The 21,552-nt window shown below is 39.8% G+C and overlaps 1 protein-coding gene across 3 annotated transcripts in view; it reads left to right on the forward strand.

Moving 5' to 3' along the window:
- RXRB (retinoid X receptor beta) overlaps window positions 1-21,061 on the forward strand; it is a 74,626-nt gene extending 53,565 nt beyond the window's left edge. For all 3 annotated transcript variants that reach the window (XM_053721906.1, XM_053721908.1, XM_053721907.1), the window contains exons 8-10: window positions 18,504-18,595; window positions 18,725-18,830; window positions 19,335-21,061. In XM_053721906.1, the coding sequence (XP_053577881.1) occupies window positions 18,504-18,595; window positions 18,725-18,830; window positions 19,335-19,482 (346 nt within the window). In that variant the 3' untranslated portion in view covers window positions 19,483-21,061. The remainder of the gene's footprint in view (window positions 1-18,503; window positions 18,596-18,724; window positions 18,831-19,334) is intronic.
- Window positions 21,062-21,552: the final 491 nt, after the last annotated feature.

The following is a 21,552-nucleotide window of genomic DNA, read 5'->3' on the forward strand; positions in this document are numbered from 1 at the left end:
ACTTCTTGGCTATTCGTTAAACTGATTTGTGGGTGTGGTGAGGGGTGTATTTATAGGCATTTTGAGGTTTGGGAAACTTTGCCCCTCCTGGTAGGAATGTATATCCCATACGTCACTAGCTCATGGACTCTTGCTAATATGAAAGAAATGAATTTATCAGGTAAGTTCTTACATAAATTATGTTTTCTCTGAGACTGACTGCATGGAGATTGAGCGCTTGATTCTATCAAAGCGTGGCTTCTCCGAGTCAGTCACTGATACTTTAATACAGGCACGAAAGCCTGTTACCAGGAAAATCTATCTCAAGATATGGCGTACATATCTTTACTGGTGTGAATCCAAGAATTACTCATGGAGTAAGGTTAGGATTCCTAGGATATTATCCTTTCTCCAAGAGGGTTGGACAAAGGATTATCAGCTAGTTCCTTAAAGGGACAGATTTCTGCTCTGTCTATTCTTTTGCACAAGCGTCTGGCAGAAGTTCCAGACGTCCAGGCATTTTGTCAGGCTTTGGTTAGAATTAAGCCTGTGTTTAAATCTGTTGCTCCCCCATGGAGCTTAAACTTGGTTCTTAAGGTTCTTCAAGGAGTTCCGTTTGAACCCCTTCATTCCATTGATATTAAGCTTTTATCTTGGAAAGTTCTGTTTTGATGGCTATTTCCTCGGCTCGGAGAGTCTCTGAGTTATCTGCCTTACAATGTGATTCTCCTTATCTGATTTTTCATGCAGATAAGGTAGTTCTGCGTACCAAACCTGGGTTTTTACCTAAGGTGGTTTCTAACAAGAATATCAATCAAGAGATTGTTGTTCCATCATTGTGTCCTAATCCTTCTTCAAAGAAGGAACGTCTTTTACATAATCTGGACGTAGTCCGTGCCTTGAAGTTTTACTTACAAGCTACTAGAGATTTTCGTCAAACATCTTTCCTGTTTGTCATTTATTCTGGACAGAAGAGAGGTCAAAAAGCTTCGGCAACCTCTCTTTCCTTTTGGCTTCGGAGTTTTATACGCCTAGCCTATGAGACTGCTGGACAGCAGCCCCCTGAAAGAATTACAGCTCATTCTACTAGAGCTGTGGCTTCCTCCTGGGCCTTTAAAAATGAGGCCTCTGTTGATCAGATTTGCAAGGCCGCGACTTGGTCTTCGCTTCACACTTTTTCAAAATTTTTACAAATTTGATACTTTTGCTTCTTCGGAGGCTGTTTTTGGGAGAAAGGTTCTTCAGGCAGTAGTTCCTTCCGCTTAATCCCTGCCTTGTCCCTCCCATCATCCGTGTACTTTAGCTTTGGTATTGGTATCCCATAAGTAATGGATGATCCGTGGACTGGATACACTTAACAAGAGAAAACATAATTTATGCTTACCTGATAAATTTATTTCTCTTGTAGTGTATCCAGTCCACGGCCCGCCCTGTCATTTTAAGACAGGTCTAAAATTTTATTAAACTACAGTCACCACTGTACCCTATGGTTTCTTCTTTCTCTGTTTGTTTCGGTCGAATGACTGGATATGGCAGTTAGGGGAGGAGCTATATAGCAGCTCTGCTGGGGTGATCCTCTTGCAACTTCCTGTTGGGAAGGAGAATATCCCATAAGTAATGGATGATCCGTGGACTGGATACACTACAAGAGAAATAAATTTATCAGGTAAGCATAAATTATGTTATTTCCTTTTTACAGACTGTCAGTTTCATTTTTGGGAAATGCATATGAATAAATTTTTTCTTGCCTGAAAATTTCTCAAATTATCTTTTTTTCTAAATTGCGGGCTGTTAGGCTCGCGGGAGCGCAAAATGCTATAATTTATTGCGTCATTTTTGGCGCGAGAATTAAGTTTGACGTTATGACGTCATTTCTGGCGTCTTAGTTGGCGCCGAGAGTTTTCACATAGTTGCGTCATCTATGACGCTCGTGTTTATTGCAGACGTTTTTGGCGCCAAAAAATATTTTGACAATTGTGGGCGTCAATCTTGGTGCCAGATTTTTTGACATTTAAGTCATTTCTTTTTGCTTCTGGTTTCCAGAGGCTTATTCTGTTTGCATTTTTTCCCATTCCTGAATCTGTCATATAAGGAAATTGATAATTTTGCTTTATGTTTTTTTTTTTTTTTTTTTTCTATTTACATATTGCAAGATGTCTCAAACTGACCCTGTATCAGAATATACTTCTGGAATGCTGCTGCCTGATGTCGGTTCTACCAAAGCTAAGTGCATTTGTTGTAAACTTGTGGTAACTGTTCCTCCGGCTGTAGTTTGTGTTAGTTGTCATGATAAACTTTCAAAAGCAGACAATATTTCCATTAGTAGTAATTCATTACCTGTTGTTGTTCCTTCAACATCTAATGTTCAGGATATTCCTGTTAATGTGAGAGAATTTGTTTCTAATTCTATTCAGAAGGCTCTGTCTGTTATACCACCTTCTAATAAACGGAAAAGGTCTTTTAAAACTTCTCATAAATTCGAAGAATTTTTAAATGACCGACAGCATTCTGATTTATCTATCTCTGATGAGGATCTATCTGGTTCAGAAGATTCTGCCTCAGATATTGACACTGACAAATCTTCATATTTATTTAAAATTGAGTATATTCGTTCTTTATTAAAAGAGGTGTTGATTGCATTAGATATGGAGGAGACTAGTCCTCTTGATATTAAAACCAGTAAATGTTTAAATTCGTTTCTTTAAACCTCATGTAGTTATTCCAGAGGTTTTTCCAGTTCCTGATGCTATTTCAGATGTAATTTATAGGGAATGGAATAGTCTGGATACTTCATTTACTCCTTCTCCAAGGTTTAAGAAGCTGTACCCTTTGCCGACTGATTGGAGTTTCGGGAAAAGATCCCCAAAGTTGATGGGGCTATCTCTACTCTTGCTAAGCGTACTACTATTCCTACGGCGGATAGTACTTCTTTTAAAGATCCTTTAGATAGGAAGCTTGAATCTTATCTAAGGAAGGCTTATTTATGTTCAGGTCATCTTCTTAGGCCTGCTATTTCTTTGGCTGATGTTGCTGCGGCTTCAACTTTTTGGTTGGAAACTTTAGCGCAACAAGTACCAGATCCTAATGTGTATAGCATTGTTAAGCTAATTCAACATGCTAATAATTTCATTTGTGATGCAATTTTTGATATCATTAGAATTGATGTCAGATATATGTCTTTAGCTATTTTGGCTAGAAGAGCTTTATGGCTTAAATCCTGGAATGCGGATATGACTTCTAAGTCAACGTTGCTATCTCTCTCTTTCCAAGGTAATAAATTATTTGGTTCTCAGTTGGATTCTATAATCTCAACTGTCACTGGGGGGGAAGGGAGCTTTTTTGCCTCGGGATAAAAAATCTAAGGGTAAATTTAGGGCTTCTAACAGTTTTCGTTTCTTTCGTCAGAATAAGGAACAGAAACCTGACCCTTCCCCTAAAGGAACGGTTTCCAATTTGAAGCCTTCTCCAGTCTGGAATAAATACAAGCCTTATAGAAAACCAAAATCGGCCCCCAAGTCCGCATGAAGGTGCGGCCCTCATTCCAGCGCAGCTGGTAGGGGGCAGACTATGAGTTTTCAAAGATGTTTGGATCACTTGATTCAGAACATTGTTTCTCAAGGGTACAGAATAGGTTTCAAGATAAGACCGCCTGTGAGAAGTTTCTTTCTCTCACTCATTCCAGTAAACCCAGTAAAGGCTCAGGCTTTCCTGAAGTGTGTTTCAGACCTGGAGTTTTCCGGGGTAATTGTGCCAGTTCCATATCTGGAACGGGGTCTGGGGTTTTATTCAAGTCTGTTCATTGTTTCAAAGCGAGAGAATTCTTTCAGACCAGTTCTGGATTTAAACATTTTGAATCGTTATGTAAGTATACCAACATTCAAAATGGTGACTATAAGGACTATTCTGCCTTTTGTTCAGCAAGGGCATTATATGTCCACAATAGACTTACAGGATGCTTATCTTCATATTCCGATTCATCCAGATCACTATCGGTTCCTGAGATTCTCTTTTCTAGACAAGCATTACCAATTTGTTGCTCTTCCTTTTGGCCTAGCAACAGCTCCAAGGATCTTTTCAAAGGTTCTCGGTGCCCTACTCTCTGTAATCAGAGAGCGGGGTATTGCGGTGTTTCCTTATTTGGACGATATCTTGGTACTTGCTCAGTCTTTACATTCTGCAGAATCTCACACGAATCAACTAGTGTTGTTTCGTCAAAGACATGGTTGGAGGATCAATTTACCAAAAAGTTCCTTGATTCCTCAGACAAGGGTAACCTTTTTGGGATTCCAAATAGATTCAGTATCCATGACTTTGCCTCTAACAGACAAAAGACGTCTGAAATTGGTTTCAGCTTGTCGAAACCTTCAGTCTCAGTCATTCCCTTCAGTAGCTATGTGCATGGAGGTTTTAGGTCTCCTGACTGCAGCATCGGACGCAATCCCCTTTGCTCGTTTTCACATGAGACCTCTTCAGCTTTGTATGCTGAGCCAATGGTGCAGGGATTAAACAAAGATATCACAATTAATATCCTTAAATCCCAATATTCGACTATCTCTGACTTGGTGGTTAGATCATAATCGTTTAATTCAAGGGGCCTCTTTTGTTCGTCCAACCTGGACTGTGATCACAACAGATGCGAGTCTTTCAGGATGGGGGGCTGTCTTGGGATCTCTGACAGCGCAGGGGGTTGGAAATCTCAAGAGGCGAGATTACCAATCAATATTTTAGAACTCCATGCGATTCTCAGAGCTCTTCAGTTTTGTCCTCTTCTGAAGAGAGAACCGTTTATTTGTCGCCAGTCTTTACATCCGGGAGAATGGTCTCTTCACCCAGATGTGTTTGTTCAGATGTGGGGGCTTCCAGAAATAGATCTGATGGCTACTCATCTAAACAGGAAACTTCCCAGGTATCTGTCCAGGTCCAGGGATCCTCAGGCGGAAGCAGTGGATGTGTTGTCACTTCCTTGGAATTATCATCCTGCTTTTATCTTTCCGCCTCTAGTAATTCTTCCAAGAGTGATTTCCAAAATCATAATGGAGCGTTCATTTGTACTGCTGGTGGCTCCAGCATGGCCACACAGGTTTTGGTATGCGGATCTTGTTCGAATGTCCAGTTGCCAACCTTGGCCACTTCCGTTAAGGCCAGACCTTCTATCTCAAGGTCCATTTTTCCATCAGGATCGCAAATCATTCAATTTGAAGGTATGGAGATTGAAAGCTTAGTGCTTAGTCATAGAGGTTTCTCTGACTCAGTGATTAATACTATGTTGCAGGCTCGCAAATCTGTGTCTAGAAAGATTTATTACTGAGTTTGGAAGACTTACATTTCATGGTGTTCTTCTCATAAATTCACTTGGCATTCTTTTAGAATTCCTAGAATTTTACAGTTTCTTCAGGATGGTTTGGATAAGGGTTTGTGTGCAAGTTCTTTGAAAGGAAAAATCTCTGCTCTTTCTGTTCTGCTTCACAGAAAAATTGCTAATCTTCCTGACATTCATTGTTTTGTACAGGCTTTGGTTCGTATCAAACCTGTCATTAAGCCAATTTCTCCTCCTTGGAGTCATAATTTGGTTTTGAGGGCTTTACAGGCTCCTCCGTTTGAGCCTATGCATTCTCTGGACATTAAATTACTTTCTTGGAAAGTATTGTTCCTTTTGGCTATCTCTTCTGCTAGAAGAGTTTCTGAGCTATCTGCTCTTTCTTTTGAATCTCCTTTTCTGATTTTTCATCAAGATAAGGCGGTTTTGCGGACTTCATTTCAATTTTTACCTAAAGTTGTGAATTCTAACAACATTAGTAGAGAAATTGTTGTCCCTTCGTTGTGTCCTAATCCTAAGAATTCTTTGGAAAGATCTTTACATTCTTTGGACGTGGTAAGAGCTTTGAAATATTATGTTGAAGCTACTAAAGATTTCAGAAAGACTTCTAGTCTATTTGTTATCTTTTCTGGTTCTAGGAAAGGTCAGAAGGCTTCTACCATTTCTTTGGCGTCTTGGTTAAAGCTTTTGATTCATCATGCTTATTTGGAGTCGGGTAAATCCCCAAGACAATGCAATAGCACTTAGTCTGAACTTAAAATGAGTAGTAGATCTTTTTCCACTCCCCCTGTACCATGTGACAGTCATTAGCCAATCACAAATGCATACACGTACCATGTGACAGCCATCAGCCATTCACAAATGCATATATACTTATTCTTGCACATGCTCAGTACGATCTGGTGACTCAAAAAGTTTAAATATAAAAATACTGTGCACATTTTATTTAATGGAAGTAAATTGGAAAGTTGTTTAAAATGGCATGCTCTATCTGAATAATGACGTTTAATTTTGAGTGTCCCTTTTAAACATATGGTTTAAATTCAGCTAATGAGCAGCAGTGCAATACTGGAAGCATCTGTTGAGCCAATGACACAAGGCATATATGTGCAACCACCAATCACCAGCTAGCTCCCAGTAGGCTTTTCAGCAATAGATTAGAAGAAGAGAGCAATGTACATTTGATAAGAGGTAAAGGTCTCTTTAAACTGCATGCTCTATCTATACCATGAAAGATTAGTTTTGACTTTTGATGTGCCTTTTAAAGGGACAGTCAACACCAGAATTTTTGTTGCTTTAAAAGATATATAATCCCTTAATTACCAATTCCCCAGTTTTGCATAACCAACACAGTTATAATTATACACGTTTTAACTCTGTAATTACCTTGTATCTAAGCCTCAGCAGACTGCCCCCTTATTTCTGTTCTTTTGACAGACTTGCATTTTAGCCAATCAGAGCTGTCTCCATAGTAAATTCACGTGCAGGAGCTCAATGTTATCTATATGAAACACATGAACTAATGCCCTCTAGGGGTGAAAAACTGTCAAAATGCATTTAGATTAGAGACGGCCTTCAAGGTCTAAGAAATTAGCATATTAACTTCCTAGGTTTGGCTTTCAACTAAGAATACCAAGAGAACAAAGCAAAATTGGTGAAAAAGTAAATTGGAAAGTTGTTTAAAATTACATGCCCTATTTGAATCATGAAAGGTTTTTTTTTTTTTTGGACTAGACTCTCTTTAAACAGACATAAACACCTTCTCATTAGACATTTTTTGTTGTATTGCTGTAGAAAAATCAATCGATTTGAAACAAATTAAAATCTTGTTTGCTATAATGGTTTTTCAATAGCCAAACTCCTCCCACCAAATAGTGTGTTTACTGTCCCTTTAAGGATCAGACAGTTATTCCACCGATATACTTTAGCTGTTAATCAGCTTATTGTGCCATATTTCCTGGAAGTGTTTGCACTTGTTACTTTGTGTTAATTTTTATGTATATAAATATGCACTAAAGCATTTTGTAGGTGTTGGTAAGTTTAAAAAATAAAATTATTTGTATTTATCTAAAGCAAGGAACATTATCCTCAAGTCATTATTTTTCTAAATTATACATGTCAAATTATTTACAGACTTAATTTGATTAACTTTGTCTTCAGTTTGACTGTAGTAAGTTAATTTGTTTTATTTCCTGCTTTTCTAAATGATGCATGGACGTTAAAGTTGGTTTTGTATCCTAAAAATATATTTAAAGGGAAATGAAACCCAATTTTTTTTTCTTTCATGTTTCAGAAAGAGCATACGCTTTTAAACGACTTTCCAATTTACTTATATTGTCTAATTTGCTTAGTTCACCTTATATCCTTTCTTGAAAAGCATATATAGGTTGGCTCAGAAGCCAGGAGATAGCTGCTGATTGCTGCATTCAGTAGTGTATTGCTGTTCTTCAATAAAGGCTACCAATGGAATGAAGCAAATTTGATAATAGAAGTAAATTGGAAAGTTGTTCAAAAACGTATATGCCCTATCTGGAACATGAAATAAAAATTTGGGGTTTAATGTTCCTTTAAAGTGAATGTAAATTTTTATGAATAAGTGCCCGTTTTTTAAAAATACTATTAAAAACGGGGCACTTTCATTAATTAAACTTTACATTGAAGCATTTTTTTTAAAACATACTTGCCTTTCTTTCCTAAGATATGGTGAGTCCACGGCTTGAGTAATTGCTGTTGGGAATATAACTCCTGGCCAGCAGGAAGAGGCAAAGAGCACCACAGTTAAACTGCTAAGTATCACTCCCTTACCTTCAACCCCCAGTCATTATCTTTGGTGCATGGAGGAGGTGAAGTTTAGGTGTCTGAAGAAAATTTATGATTTAATCTACAAGCAAGTTTTGGGGTATAGCCGTATTCCACGTCATTCCTTGCAGTCGGGTAGTGGTGGATTAAAAGCAGTTAGGAACTTGTACAGAGGTACTTACTGCATTTTCCTAACAATTGCTGCCCTAGTTTAGAAAGCCAGAGTTGGCTACTCTGTTCTTTCTTTTTCAAAGGTCTCTGTGAAGAACTGTCTTCTCATACCTTGTAACTGTCTACATGCCAGACAGTGCTTTTTCTTCCTGTTGGGGAGATTATGCACTTAACAAATTAAGACACTGCTTTTTTTATTGGGACATAGATAATCCTGTTGTATGGGTTACACTGGGACACGAAGCAGGCACTGTAGCATGTGTGAGACTAACATTTAAACTTAAAGGGACAGTTTACTCAAAACATTTCTCCCCTTTAATTTGTTCCCAATGATCCACTTTACCTGCTGGAGTGTATTAAATTGTTTACAAGTATTTCTATTACCCTTATATTTGCATTTGAAATAGTTGATTTAGCCTGTGGTATCCCCACCTATTCTGAAAGTTTTTGGCCTCAAGGCCAAGCTGTGTAAATACAGCCAGTAAAATAAATTTCACTCCCAGTGGGTTATAGAAGAGATAAGGTAATAAAATGTTAATTTTCCATTGTTCTCTCCAAGTTTTGATGATTGGTTTATGAGCAGATATAAGATAAAGAAGTTTGTATAAGTACACAATGTAATGAGCTCTGATTATATCTACAAGCTCAACCCATTTTATTAGGTTGTGGCTTCAAAACACAAAATCAGCTACTTCATATACACAAATAAACCTTAAAAAGCAAATTTTCTATTTCAGCAGCTTATTAATTTCCCCATTGCTTTAAATAAAAAGTTGCAACAGTTTAAACTGTCCGGTTTTAAAAAAGATTTTTCTGCCACTCCGTGTACAAGGAAGCTATTTTTAGTGCCTCTCTGTCGCAGCAGTAATTTGAGCTCGGCAGTTGTGCTCACATGACCGGCTTTCCTTCATAACGTTTCTGAGGAAAAAGTTGTTTTCCTTCTTAATACAGGGAGAGTCCACAGCTGCATTCATTACTTGTGGGAAGTACAGAACCTGGCCACCAGGAGGAGGCAAAGACACCCCAGCAAAAGGCTTAAATACCTCCCCCCACTTCCCTCATCCCCCAGTCATTCTTTGCCTTTCGTCACAGGTGGTTGGCAGAGAAGTGTTAGAAGATTTCGGAGTAGTTCCTTAGGAAGGGTATCTGCCCTTTGAGATGGGACTGGAGTTGTAAGTAGTCTTGTCAGCCTCTCAGTGAGAGCATTGATGAAAGTTAGTCTGGAGATGAAGGAAGAGTGTTTCTGCGAAACCATTCAGACTCATATTAACAGCTCCTTAAGCAATCGGCGTTGACGAGTTTCGCTGCCTGCTTTCTTCACTCATGTCCATGTCAGAAGCACTGCTACAATCTGTCAAACTTGAAGGACCGTGTTACTGTTCCACGACATAGATTCCGTAAGATCATTTAATTTTTTACACACATGTTAACTATAGAAGACAGGGTCACTTCTTTTATCTTTATGGAATCAGGGGTAATATCTCCTGAGGAGAATTATTGAACAGTATTTTTTTTTAATCATATTTATGTGATTTTGGCTGCTTATGTGTAGAGATGTTTGAGCTTGTAGGCTGATACAGAACGTACAGGTTATTTTTCATTTTGAGAGCTGCGCAGTTTTGTTAAGCTGGCGTGCTTTTTCCTTAGCAGGGGTGGTCCTGCATGAGGCACTATGTGACCGGGAATGGTCACGTTGTTTTCCCAATTCCTGACCGAGTATCGTTGGAGAGGAGCCAACTTCTCTACTTGTCTGGGTCATAAGGAGGTAGTGAGTGCCCCAGCCATTGTGGGTAGAAGGTGCCAGTTTTTATTTCTATAATTTAAATTAGACGAGTTATGGAGGATTCAGATTTATTTTATAAAAGGGGATCCCTTTGATACAGAATTTGATACCTGTGTATATTGTGAGGAGGCCCGGGTAGCCCAGCCTTCTCAATTATGTTCCGTATGCCGCATTAGGGTGTTCTCATCAACCAATGTTAAGATTTTAGAGACCACTGAGCCGTCCGCCTCTGAGGATTCCTCGTCCCGTGAGGTGTGTTCCCTAGAATCTTCTGTTCCTACACATGCAGTTTCCCCGAGTACCGCTGCTCCTTCACCTGAAGGGGGCTTTTTTCCACCAGAGGTTACTGCGCAGTTCCGCATGGCCAACTCTACGGCCTTAGCATTTTTACCTCTTTTGACTACATGCAAGCGAAGGGACCATCGTGTAAGATCACGATTGTATCCGATCAGTCATCTGAGGATGCGGTTCCCTCTGAGGCTTATTAGGTAGAACCCTAATTAAATCTGTCTACTCCACAGGGCCAACATCATTTCGTGAATCTCTAGGTGGTGCGTTTTTAGATAGTGGTAGCTAGTTGACTTTTAGGGATTTTCTTTTGTCTTTTGGATCCTCAGAGTTGGATCTAGACCTGAGTTTCTGGTGTACACACCAGAGTGGACCACTGGATGCTGATTTGGTCTTATAGACAGGAAGTTTTTACTTACTCTGAAAAAATTCAGAGTCCAGCTTCCTCTCAAGAATTTAGTCTGAATGATACTTTGCGATTTGGTATTCCCCCAATCCACTGTAGCTGTGAATACAGGATAACGTACTCAAAATGCAGTATATAACTGATGCAAAATGTGCAGTATACTTACTCCGATAAAATCGGAATCCGGCTCCTTTTGCAGCACTCCCGCTGGTATAATTGAAAGAAATCCAGAAAGGCAGCAAGCAAAAGTTCGTAAAAATACAAATTTATTTAAAAATGTCACTATGGACAAATAGATAAAAGCTCATAATCAAAAGCTCTACGCGTTTCAACGATGTTTCGTCTTTCTCAAGAGCAGTAAAAAGGTAAGATGCCCGTTGTATATTCGTATCTAGGAAGTGCAAGGGTTTGGAGTCCCAGCATTCTTTTTTCTTTTACTTGTTGCTTCTGTTTAAGCAGCCTTCATGAGAATGGGTTTGTTACTTGCTGTGGTGCCCTCAGACTTGGGCCGCCTCTTCTGTTTAACCTCCTGTTAGCATTTAGTGTCCTCTGTAGCTTGGGTATAATTTCCCACAAGTAATGAATGCAGCTGTGGACTCTCCCTGTGTTAAGAAGGTAAACATAAATTATGCTTACCAGATAATTCTCTTTTCTTCTTTACAGGGAGAGTCCACAGCTCCCGCCCGTGTTCTCCGATCGGCGGCTCTAAATTTTATCTTGTTTCTTCTGGCACCTTTTTCACCCTGATATTTCTCCTTCTGTTCCTTGTTCCCTTGGCAGAATTACTGGGGGATGAGGGAAGTGGGGGAGGTATTTAAGCCTTTGGCTGGGTTGTCTTTGCCTCCTCCCGGTGGCCAGCTTCTGTATTTCCCACAAGTAATGAATGCAGCTGTGGACTCTCCCTTTACAGAAGGAAAGGAAATTATCTGATGAGCATAATTTGTTTTTCTCCATTTCTGGGTGATCTGGTCTTAATTGGTAGTGATCATAAAAATAATGGATATAGGAGACGCTACAGAAGCTGTAGGATATATATATATATAAAACTTCAGTTATATGTATAAGTTAAACTTATTTATATAAAGTGTCGTTGTCACCTTTAAATAATCTGAATAAATGAGCCAGTGTTAATAATTAATATAAATATAAATACAAAATTTAATATAAAAGTAAATTTTAATAAAGTTCAGTGCAATGTTCAATAAAATCCAAGCTTATCGATGGTTAATCAGATAGGCAGATAAAAATAAAAATACAAAAGTTACATATACCGCTCCTTGGAACATTTTGCAATACTATTTTATGATCAACAAACTAGTATTAAGGAAGTACGTACCTGCAGGAAAGGTGCAGAAGCGACAGCGAATCACCTGTACAGAGAGTGGATTTAAGGACAGAGGTTGCAGGAAGTGGCATCTTGAAAAAGACCCAGAAAGGGGTTGAAACGCGTAGAGGACTTACCTGCCATCGTTTGTGGGAGATTTGACATTTAAAGCTGAACCGAACCCTGCGTACCCTGGCGTACTGAAGTGCAGAGGCGATTTTGTGGATACGACCGTGAAAAAAACACTTGCGCAAGTGGTCACTTAGGACCCGGAAACCGGGTGACGTCACTCACGGGATTTTCGCTTACCAATAATCGAAGGGGCAGCCGTAGTGTCGGGCCAGGTGAGGAGGCCTTTTAGCAGACACCTTGAAGGAGGTAAGAGAGCCTCCCGGCTCTGCTCAGTATATTTGACTGCCTTTACCACTGATACAGCGGCAAGGAAAGGGAATACACCACCTTGCGTTCTATTTTTTAAAAAAAAGAAAGTGACTAAAGGTATAACGGTTTTGTTGTCATTTGGGGGCACCTATACAAGTGACTTGATTTGGAGAAATTATATTTATTCTAGCCCACATTGTCATTCTGGATCAATTTTTTTTGGGGATCCCCATAAGAGACAGTGATATTTGAACACAAGCTAGTTTGGTGTTCTACAACAGCTGAATATTGTGTCTTTTGAATTCAAGAGTTTGATATGTTGTATGGAGTGTGAATGTTGAACCGGTTTTAACATACAGGTGGCCCTCGTTTTACAACGGTTCAATTTACACCGTTTCAGAATAACAACCTTTTTTTCCAGTCATGTGACTGCTATTGAAAAGCATTGAGAAGCAGTGCATTGATTAAAATAGCCAGTAGGTGGAGCTGTCTGCTTGTGTTGCAGCAAAGCCAAGCAAGCTGAAATTAATCCGTTTAACCAGACCTGAGCTATCGAGCAGATTTCAGAGGAACAAGATCTTCCTGTCTATAAATCAGTCCAGATTGGACTGCATAGAAAGAACTGTTTGCAGAAAAATGCAAGTTAAGTCTGTGTTTGATTATTTTATTAGGTTTATAATGCTGTTTAGCAAATGTTTTTGTTCATTTAACTTAGTTTAATTATATATTTTGTGTTGTGTGATTATTTTATCAGGTTTATAATGCTGTTCAGCATTTAAAGTCTTCATTTCAAAGCTTTAAAAATAATGTATTAGGTGTTACTTATGACAATTTCGAGAGGGGCCTGGAACCTATCTCCCTCACTTCCCATTGACTTACATTATAAACTGGGTTTCAATTTACAACGGTTTCGATTTACAACCATTTCTCCTAGAACTTAACCCCGGCGTAAACTGAGGGCTACCTGTACATATGTTTTAGCGGTATATGTAACTTTTGTATTTTTATTTTTATCTGCCTATCTGATTAACCATCGATAAGTTTGGATTTTATTGAACATTGCACTGAACTTTATTAAAATTTACTTTTATTTTAAATTTTGTATTTATATTAACACTGGCTCATTTATTCAGATTATTTAAAGGTGACAACGACACTTTATATAAATAAGTTTAACTTATACATATAACTGAAGTTTTATATCTATATATCCTACAGCTTCTGTAGCACCTCCTATATCCATTATTTTTATGATTTGTATTTTTCGAATTGTCTAGGGAGGAGATAATCACCATAGTGAGGCTAAGTAGGTTTGGTCTAGCGCTGTACCCTATCCTTTTTTGTTTTAATTGGTAGTGGTAAGGCACCTCAGTAATTGAGGTGTGGGGTTGCCTGAGGGGTATTTTAGAAGTTTATTAAATGTTTTTTGTTAACTTCTTCACATAATTTTAGCTGGGGATCGATCCTAATTTGGGATAAAATTTAAAGTGTATTCTTTCCTTGGCTTATTTTAATTAAGTTTCAAAGATTTTAAAATTCATCTGTACAAGTTTATTTACTGTTTCACAACATGTCTGATATGGAGCAAGAGCCTGCTCTCATGATTTAATGCTTATGTTTAGATGCACAATTTGCAGCTCCTATGCAATTTTGTTCTTCATGTGTCAAGAAAACCTTGCAAAATAAAGGTAAATTTTTTGAGCCTAATGTCTCTCAGGGTGATGCTGTTAAAATAATACCTCAGCTTTCTCCTGCTACGTCCCAAACCTTGATGGTGTCACATGCAGTGCCCTGCGGTTCCTCTAACTCCTAGTGGAGTTTATTTAAAAGCAGAAATTGCTGCCCAGGTGTCTTCAGCGGTATCTGCAGCATTAGCTGCCATTCCCAGATTACAGGGAAAACGCAAGAGGAAATCTAGACATTCAGATAGTAAGGTTCTGGTTCCCAAGTTGCCCTTTCTCATAAGTCTGAGATTTCACAATCAAAGTCCCGATGTATCTTCCTCATCAGATTCGGACAGTATAATTCCTTCTTCTGAGACTGAGGTGGTATCCTTCAGATTTAAGCTTGAACACCTTCATGTATTGTTAAATGAGGTTTTAGCAACTTTAGTTGACTCTGATACCCCTGTCGTCACTCCTAAGAAATCTAGTAAACTTAATAGTTTCTTTGATGAACCTTCCACTTCGGAGGATTTTCCTCTGCCGGACCGTGCTAGGGAGATGATCTCACAGGAATGGGAGAAACCAGAGGTGTCTCTTTCCCTGTCTCCCATTTTTAAGAAAATGTTTCCTGAAGGGGACATTTCTACTCTAAGAGAACCACTATTCCTTTTGAGGATAGCTGCTCTTTTAAGGATCCGATGGACAAGAAGCTAGAGGCTTATTTAAAAAGATATATGTTCATCAAGGTCTCCAATGGCAACCTGCGGTGTGTATTGCCACTGTGACTAGTGCTGCATCTTATTGGTTCAACGCCTTGTCTGGTTCTCTTCAAGTAGAGACTTTCTTGGATGAAATTCAAGATAGGATTAAAGCTCATAAGTTGGCCAATTCCTTTATTGCAGACGACATTTTACAGGTTTTTAGACTAGGAGCTAAAACTTCTAGTTTCGCTGTCCTAGCCCACAGGGCGTTATGGTTGAAATCTTGGTCTGTGGACGTTTCCTCTAAAGTCAAGTTTCTGGTGATTCCTTACAAGGGCAAAACCTTGTTTGGACCCGGTTTGTCAGAAATTATCTCTGATATTATGGGTGGAAAAGGGTCTTTTCTACCTCAAGATAAGAAGAATAGGCCTAAAGGATGTCAGAGTAATTTTCGTTCCTTTTGTAACTTCAGAGGAAAGCCTTCCTCTTCTTGCAGATCGCAGGAACAATTTTGGAAAACCAATCAGTCTTGGAGCAAGGGGAAACAATCAAAGAAACATGCAGCTGATTCCAGCCCCCGATCAGGTGGGGGCAGACTTTCTCAGTTCTCTCAAGCCTGGATACGAGATGTCCCATATCTCTGGACTGTGGACATAGTATCCCAGGGTTACAAATTGGAATTCAAGACTTTTCCTCCCAGAGGCAGATTCCATCTCTCAAGATTATCTGCAGACCAGATAAAGAGAGAGGCGTTCTTGAAATGTATACAACATATAACAGGGTCTCGGGTTCTACTCCAACCCATTTGTGGTTCCCAAAAAAGAGGGAACTTTCCGTCCCATTCTAGACTTGAAGTGTCTAAACAAGTTTCTCAAAGTTCCATCCTTAAAGATGGAGACTATACTCTCCATTCTTCCTTTAGTACAAGAGTACATTTGGTCTAGCCACGGCTCCCAGAATTTTTCAAAGGTTGCACCCTACCTGGACGACATATTGGTTCAGGTGCCATCTTTTCAACAAGCAAAATCTCACAGATATTGTCTTTTCTTCGTTCCCACGGATGGAATGTGAATATGGAAAAAAGCTCCCGTTCCCCTGCTACAAAATTAGTGTTCATAGGGACCATAATAGATTCTCTATTGATGAAGATTTTTCTGACAGAGGTCAGGAAAAACAAAATCGCTTCCTCTTGCCTCCCTCTTCAGGCTACTGCTTATCCTTCTGTGGCTCAATGTATGGAGGTAATCGGTCTGATGGTGGCTTCCATGGACATCATTCCTTTTGCTCGATTCCATTTGAGAGCTCTCCAGTTGTGCATGCTCAAACAATGGAATGGCGACCATGCAGATCTATCTTAGAGAATAGTTAGATCAGTCGTCAAGGGACTCTCTCCCATGGTGGATTTCTCAGGAACATCTGTGTCGGGGCACATGCTTTTGGAGACCTTCCTGGTTGATCGTGACCACGGACGCCAGCCTGCTGGGCTGGGGAGCAGTCTGGAACTCGTTAAAAGCTCAGGGCCTTTGGACTCAGGAAGAGTCTGCTCTTCCCATCAACATCTTGGAGTTGAGGGTGATTTACAATGCTCTGTTGGCTTGTCCTCAGCCCAGTTTATCAGGTTCCAGTCAGACAACATAACCTCTGTGGCTTACATCAATCACCAGGGAGGAACTCAGCGTTCCTTAGCCATGAAGGAGGTTACTCGGATTCTACGCTGGGCAGAGAAACACAGTTGCTGTGTATCTGCCATCCACATTCCAGGAGTAGGCAACGGGGAAGAGGATTTTCTGAGCAGACAGACTTTTAATCCCGGGGAGTGGGAACTCCATCCGGAGGTGTTTTCCAGCTTAGTCCTCAGATGAGGGGTGCCGGAGTTAGATCTGATGGTGTCCCGTCAGAACGCAATCTTCCAAGGTATGGTTCAAGGTCGAGATCCGCAGGCCGTTCTGATGGGTTTTCAGGTTGGCATACCTGTTTGCTCTCCTTCCATGAGTCATTGCTCGTATCAAACAGGAGAGGTCGTCAGTGAATTGTTGTTCCCTCTCTGTGTCCTAATCCTTCTTCTTCCAAAGAACGTTTGTTACACAATTTGGATGTTGTACATGCTCTTAAATTCTACTTACAGACGACTAAGGATTTTCGTCAGTCTTCTGCCCTCTTTGTATGTTTCTCTGGGAAACGTAAAGGTTAGAAAGCTACTGCTACTACTCCTTTCTTTTTGGTTACGAAGTATAATTCGTTTAGCTTATGAAACTGCTGGACAGCAGCCTCCTGAGAGAATTACGGCTCATTCCACAAGAGCGGTTTCCTCTTCTTGGGCTTTCAAAAATGAAGCTTCTGTGGAACAAATGTGCAAGGCTGCAACTTGGTCTTCTCTACATACTTTTCCAAATTTGATACTTTTGTATCGGCTGAGGCTTCTTTTTGAAGAAAGGTTCTTCAAGCGGTGGTTCCTTCTGTTTAGGACTGCCTGTCTTGTCCCTCCCTGTTTATCCGTGTCCTCTAGCTTGGGTATTGGTTCCCAACAGTAATTGCTCAAGCCGTGGACTCACCATATCTTAGGAAAGAAAAACACAATTTATGCTTATCTGATAAATGTATTTATTTCTGTATATGGTCAGTCCACGGCCCCACCCTTTATTTTAAGAGAGTTGTTCTTTTGACTATAACCTCAGGCACCTCTACACCTTGTGTTACTCCTTTTTCTCAATTTCCCTTCGGTCGAATGACTGGGGGTTGTGGGGAAGGGAGTGATACTTAACATTTTAACTGTAGTGTTCTTTGCCGCCTCCTGCTGGCCAGGAGTGATATTCCCAACCGTAATTACTCAAGCCATTGACTCACCATATCTGGAAAGAAATACATTTATCAGATAAGCATACATTTATTTATTTTCATTTTTTTTTTTTTAAGGAAACCCAGACTGGCGATCCTCCACTTGCTTCTCATCATGTACTTAGCATATCGATGATGAAACCGGCTTCCTCCAATCGTTGCGTGGCCTTACGAGCTGGACGCCATGATTGGAGGAAGCCGGTTTGGTCATTGCGGCGCTAAGTACAGAGGAGCTGCTGGCGGAGGATCGCCGGTCTGGGTTTCCTAAAGAAAAACTTAAAGGGACACTGAACCCAATTTTTTTATTTTGTGATTCAGATAGAGCATGCAATTTTAAGCAACTTTCTAATTTTACTCCTATTATCATATGTTCATTCTCTTGGTATCTTTATTTGAAAAGCACGAATGTGAGTTTAGATTCCTGCCCATTTTTTGGTGAACAACCTGGGTGGTTCTTACTGATTGGTGGATAACTTCACCCACCAATAAACAAGTGCTGTCCAGGGTTCTAAATAAAAAAAAAATGCTGGCTCCTTAGCTTAGATGCCTTATTTTTCAAATAAGGATAGCAAGAGAACGAAGAAAATTTGATAATAGGAGTAAATTAGAAAGTTGCTTAAAATTGAATGCTCTATCTGAATCACGGGGGGGGGGGGGAAAAAGTGTCCCTTATAAGTATAATTTTTTTTTTTTTTTTTAAAAAGCTTCTATGTAAAGTTTAATGAATGAAAGTGCCCCTGTTTAATAGTATTTTTAAAAATCGGGCACAACCCCCCCCCCCCCAGCTGGTTTTACTACTACTAGTCACATCATGACCCATGTAAATCATTTGTACCTGTAATATGTCCTGTGCAGGGTCCTGACAGAACTGGTATCAAAGATGCGAGATATGCGCATGGATAAAACTGAACTGGGATGTCTCCGAGCGATCATCTTGTTTAATCCAGGTATAGTGGTGTTATTGCATTGGAAGATTCGTGGGTTATGTGTGTTAGTGAAGGCAGAGCAGGTTATGATTGTATAATTACCATTTTCAGATTATATCTACATATTTCTTATATTACTGTGTCATTTAGATGCCAAGGGATTGTCAAACCCCGGTGACGTGGAGGTTCTGAGGGAGAAAGTTTATGCATCATTGGAATCCTATTGTAAACAGAAATACCCGGATCAGCAGGGAAGGTGAGTGGTCATTAAAAACCTAAATGTGTAAATTTGGGTCCTTCGTTGGGATCTGTATGTGGAATTCGGAACGCTCATGGCATCAGCTAACTTCTGCGCAAATCCAGATCTTAGGGTGTTGCACTTTTACAAGAATAAATCTGGCTCCTAACGAAGGATCCGAATGCACACGTCTAATAAAAACAGTATGGGAAAGATATGCAGAGGAACATGCATCTTCCTTTACATGTCTATTCTCATATTTTGCCTCTTTTTGCACTCTTTATTCCTCCTTATCTTGTGTTCTGTTTCTCCATTTTCACTTTGCCCTTTTCTTTTGCCGAACTTAACTCACCTTGCCTCTTGCTCATTTGTCATTTTATTCTAATTATTTCATTTGCTTTGACTTGGTTTTACCTTTGTTATAGGCCCCTTTTTACTAGTTTCTTAAAAAAATATTTGTTTCATTTGATCACCATCTCTGCCTGCTTTTTCTGCATAGTGTAATACTGTTGTCCTTCACAGGTTTGCTAAACTACTCCTTCGATTACCAGCCCTGCGCTCCATTGGTCTCAAGTGTCTTGAACACCTCTTCTTCTTTAAACTCATTGGAGACACTCCAATAGATACCTTTCTGATGGAGATGTTGGAGGCACCTCATCAGCTCTCTTGAAAGACTGGTCAATGACTGCTGATGCTTCGCCCCTGGAGAATGCGCCTGGTACATACTCCAACATACCGCTTTCTTATGGGATGCTAGAGAGGCCCCAGCAGCTGGCGTGAGACTTCTCCTGTGTGCCTGAATGGCACAATTCTTGCTAAACCTTCCTAAGAAACAGCTTCATTATTAAGACCATATAGATGCACCTTTAAAGCCTATGAGGCCACCAAAGACTCTTCTTCTGGAGAGAGACAGCTGCTGTTAGGCCTCCATGGAGCAAGAGACAGCTTTCTCATGGAAATGCCAGTTCGCCAGAGATTTTTCGTTTTGTTTTTATGAGATCCCCTATGCAATAAGTTTGATTTAAGGTCCTTTTGTGATTATAGCGTATTTAGACTCATGGACAACGCTGCTTATTTTTCCTTCTTTTTTTCAAAAGAGACCTTAACATGCATAGATGCACCTCTGCAGTCTCAGTCTGTCTTTGTTTGGCCCCAAAGAGACAACTTGTATTAGCGAGACACTCTTCTGAGAGAGTCGGACTCCATGATGGAGAGAGAACGTTTCCCAATGAAAGATATGGCTGACTCTTAACTGAGGTGGATAAAACTAGACTGCTTTAATGTATACGAGAGTTGACATGATTGGAGGGGGGGAGGTGGGACTGGTGTCTGAAATCAGATAACATGTAATGAGCTCTAAATTAGTTATATTGATCAATTGATATATGATCCTGTGATTTTTATCCTCCCACTCCAAGATTTTATAGGGGTCATATTAAATTACTGCACTTGTTAGGATAAAGGGGGGAGCGCTTTGGGCTTTGATTGTATTTAGAGGGTCACCTCTGTATTTGTTTTGGGATTCACTCTAACATTTGGGGTGTTAAATAACTGATCTAATTTGATGGATTCCATGGGTGAAAAGGAGGTGGGGGGTCTTTGTTATCCTGTATATTTTTGGGGAGTGTCCTAAGCATTGGGTTGATGCTGCCATTTTTGGAGATCAGCATCCCCGTCCCCCCCTCGAAAGGGTGCTCATGTTATGTAGGATACATTGTATTAGGGAATTGAAGCCTGTTTCAATGTCCTGTTACAGCACCTAGTTTTTAAAAAAAAAAAATTGTTTTTAATTTCCCTGGTGGGGGTGGAATGATGCATCCTTTGAGTGGGAGGAGGTATGTATGGGGGGTTGGGAGTGTGCATTGGATTTTATGATGGTTTTTCTTAAAATGTATCTGCTGCTAAAAATGTTTTATACTTGTCATCTTATTCTTAACTGTTTTTATCGTTGACCTGTTTCTTCCCTCTGTTTGGCACTGTTCTATTGTACATGTTGTCAGGTTTTTTTTTGTAGAGTCGCCTTTCTGTGTTTTCTTCCACATATAAATGTCGCCTCACATGCCTGCAGTTCAGAGAACAGATCTCCACATATCCATCTCACCCACACTATGCTATAGACACTCAGTAAAAGGCAGCCCCTCTGGGGAAGGATCGTTGGTTGAGACTTCTCGCCACACTGCCCAGTCCACTATGCGCTCCTCCATTATTCCTGTTGCTTGGAATGAACATTAAAAAAAGATTTAGCTCAATCTTTGGCTTTTGTCTTATTTATTTTTTGATATAATTATTAAAACTCTATAAATAAGGTTCTGATGGAAACAAATAAGTAAAACATTGAAATCACGTGACCATTCATGCAATCGCGTGATTTCAATGATGGGATCGGGTCAGGGGGGAGTGCCTATGACGTTAGCCATTCCCTCCAGCCCGTGATCCCCATTAGGAAGCCGTTATGTCTTCAGTACAGCCAAACAGCTAGGACGTTCCATGAAACGTCCTAACGGCGGGAAGGGGTTAAGTATATAGTTCTATTTATCTTAATGCAGTAGTCGACAAATCTGTTTAACGTTAATGAGCCAATAAGAGTATTTAGGAGCCAGATAGTGTTTTTTGTATTAAAGACGTGCATTTTTCATTCACTGCTCAATCTGAAAGTATAAGGCTGCTTGCGGTATTTTGCTTTTTCAGCATCAAATATCATCTTCAAGTGAAAGAAGCTAAGATATAGATTTGCAAAGAT

This window comes from Bombina bombina, chromosome 7 (genome assembly GCF_027579735.1).
Source record: "Bombina bombina isolate aBomBom1 chromosome 7, aBomBom1.pri, whole genome shotgun sequence".
NCBI classification, from domain to species: Eukaryota; Metazoa; Chordata; class Amphibia; order Anura; family Bombinatoridae; genus Bombina; species Bombina bombina.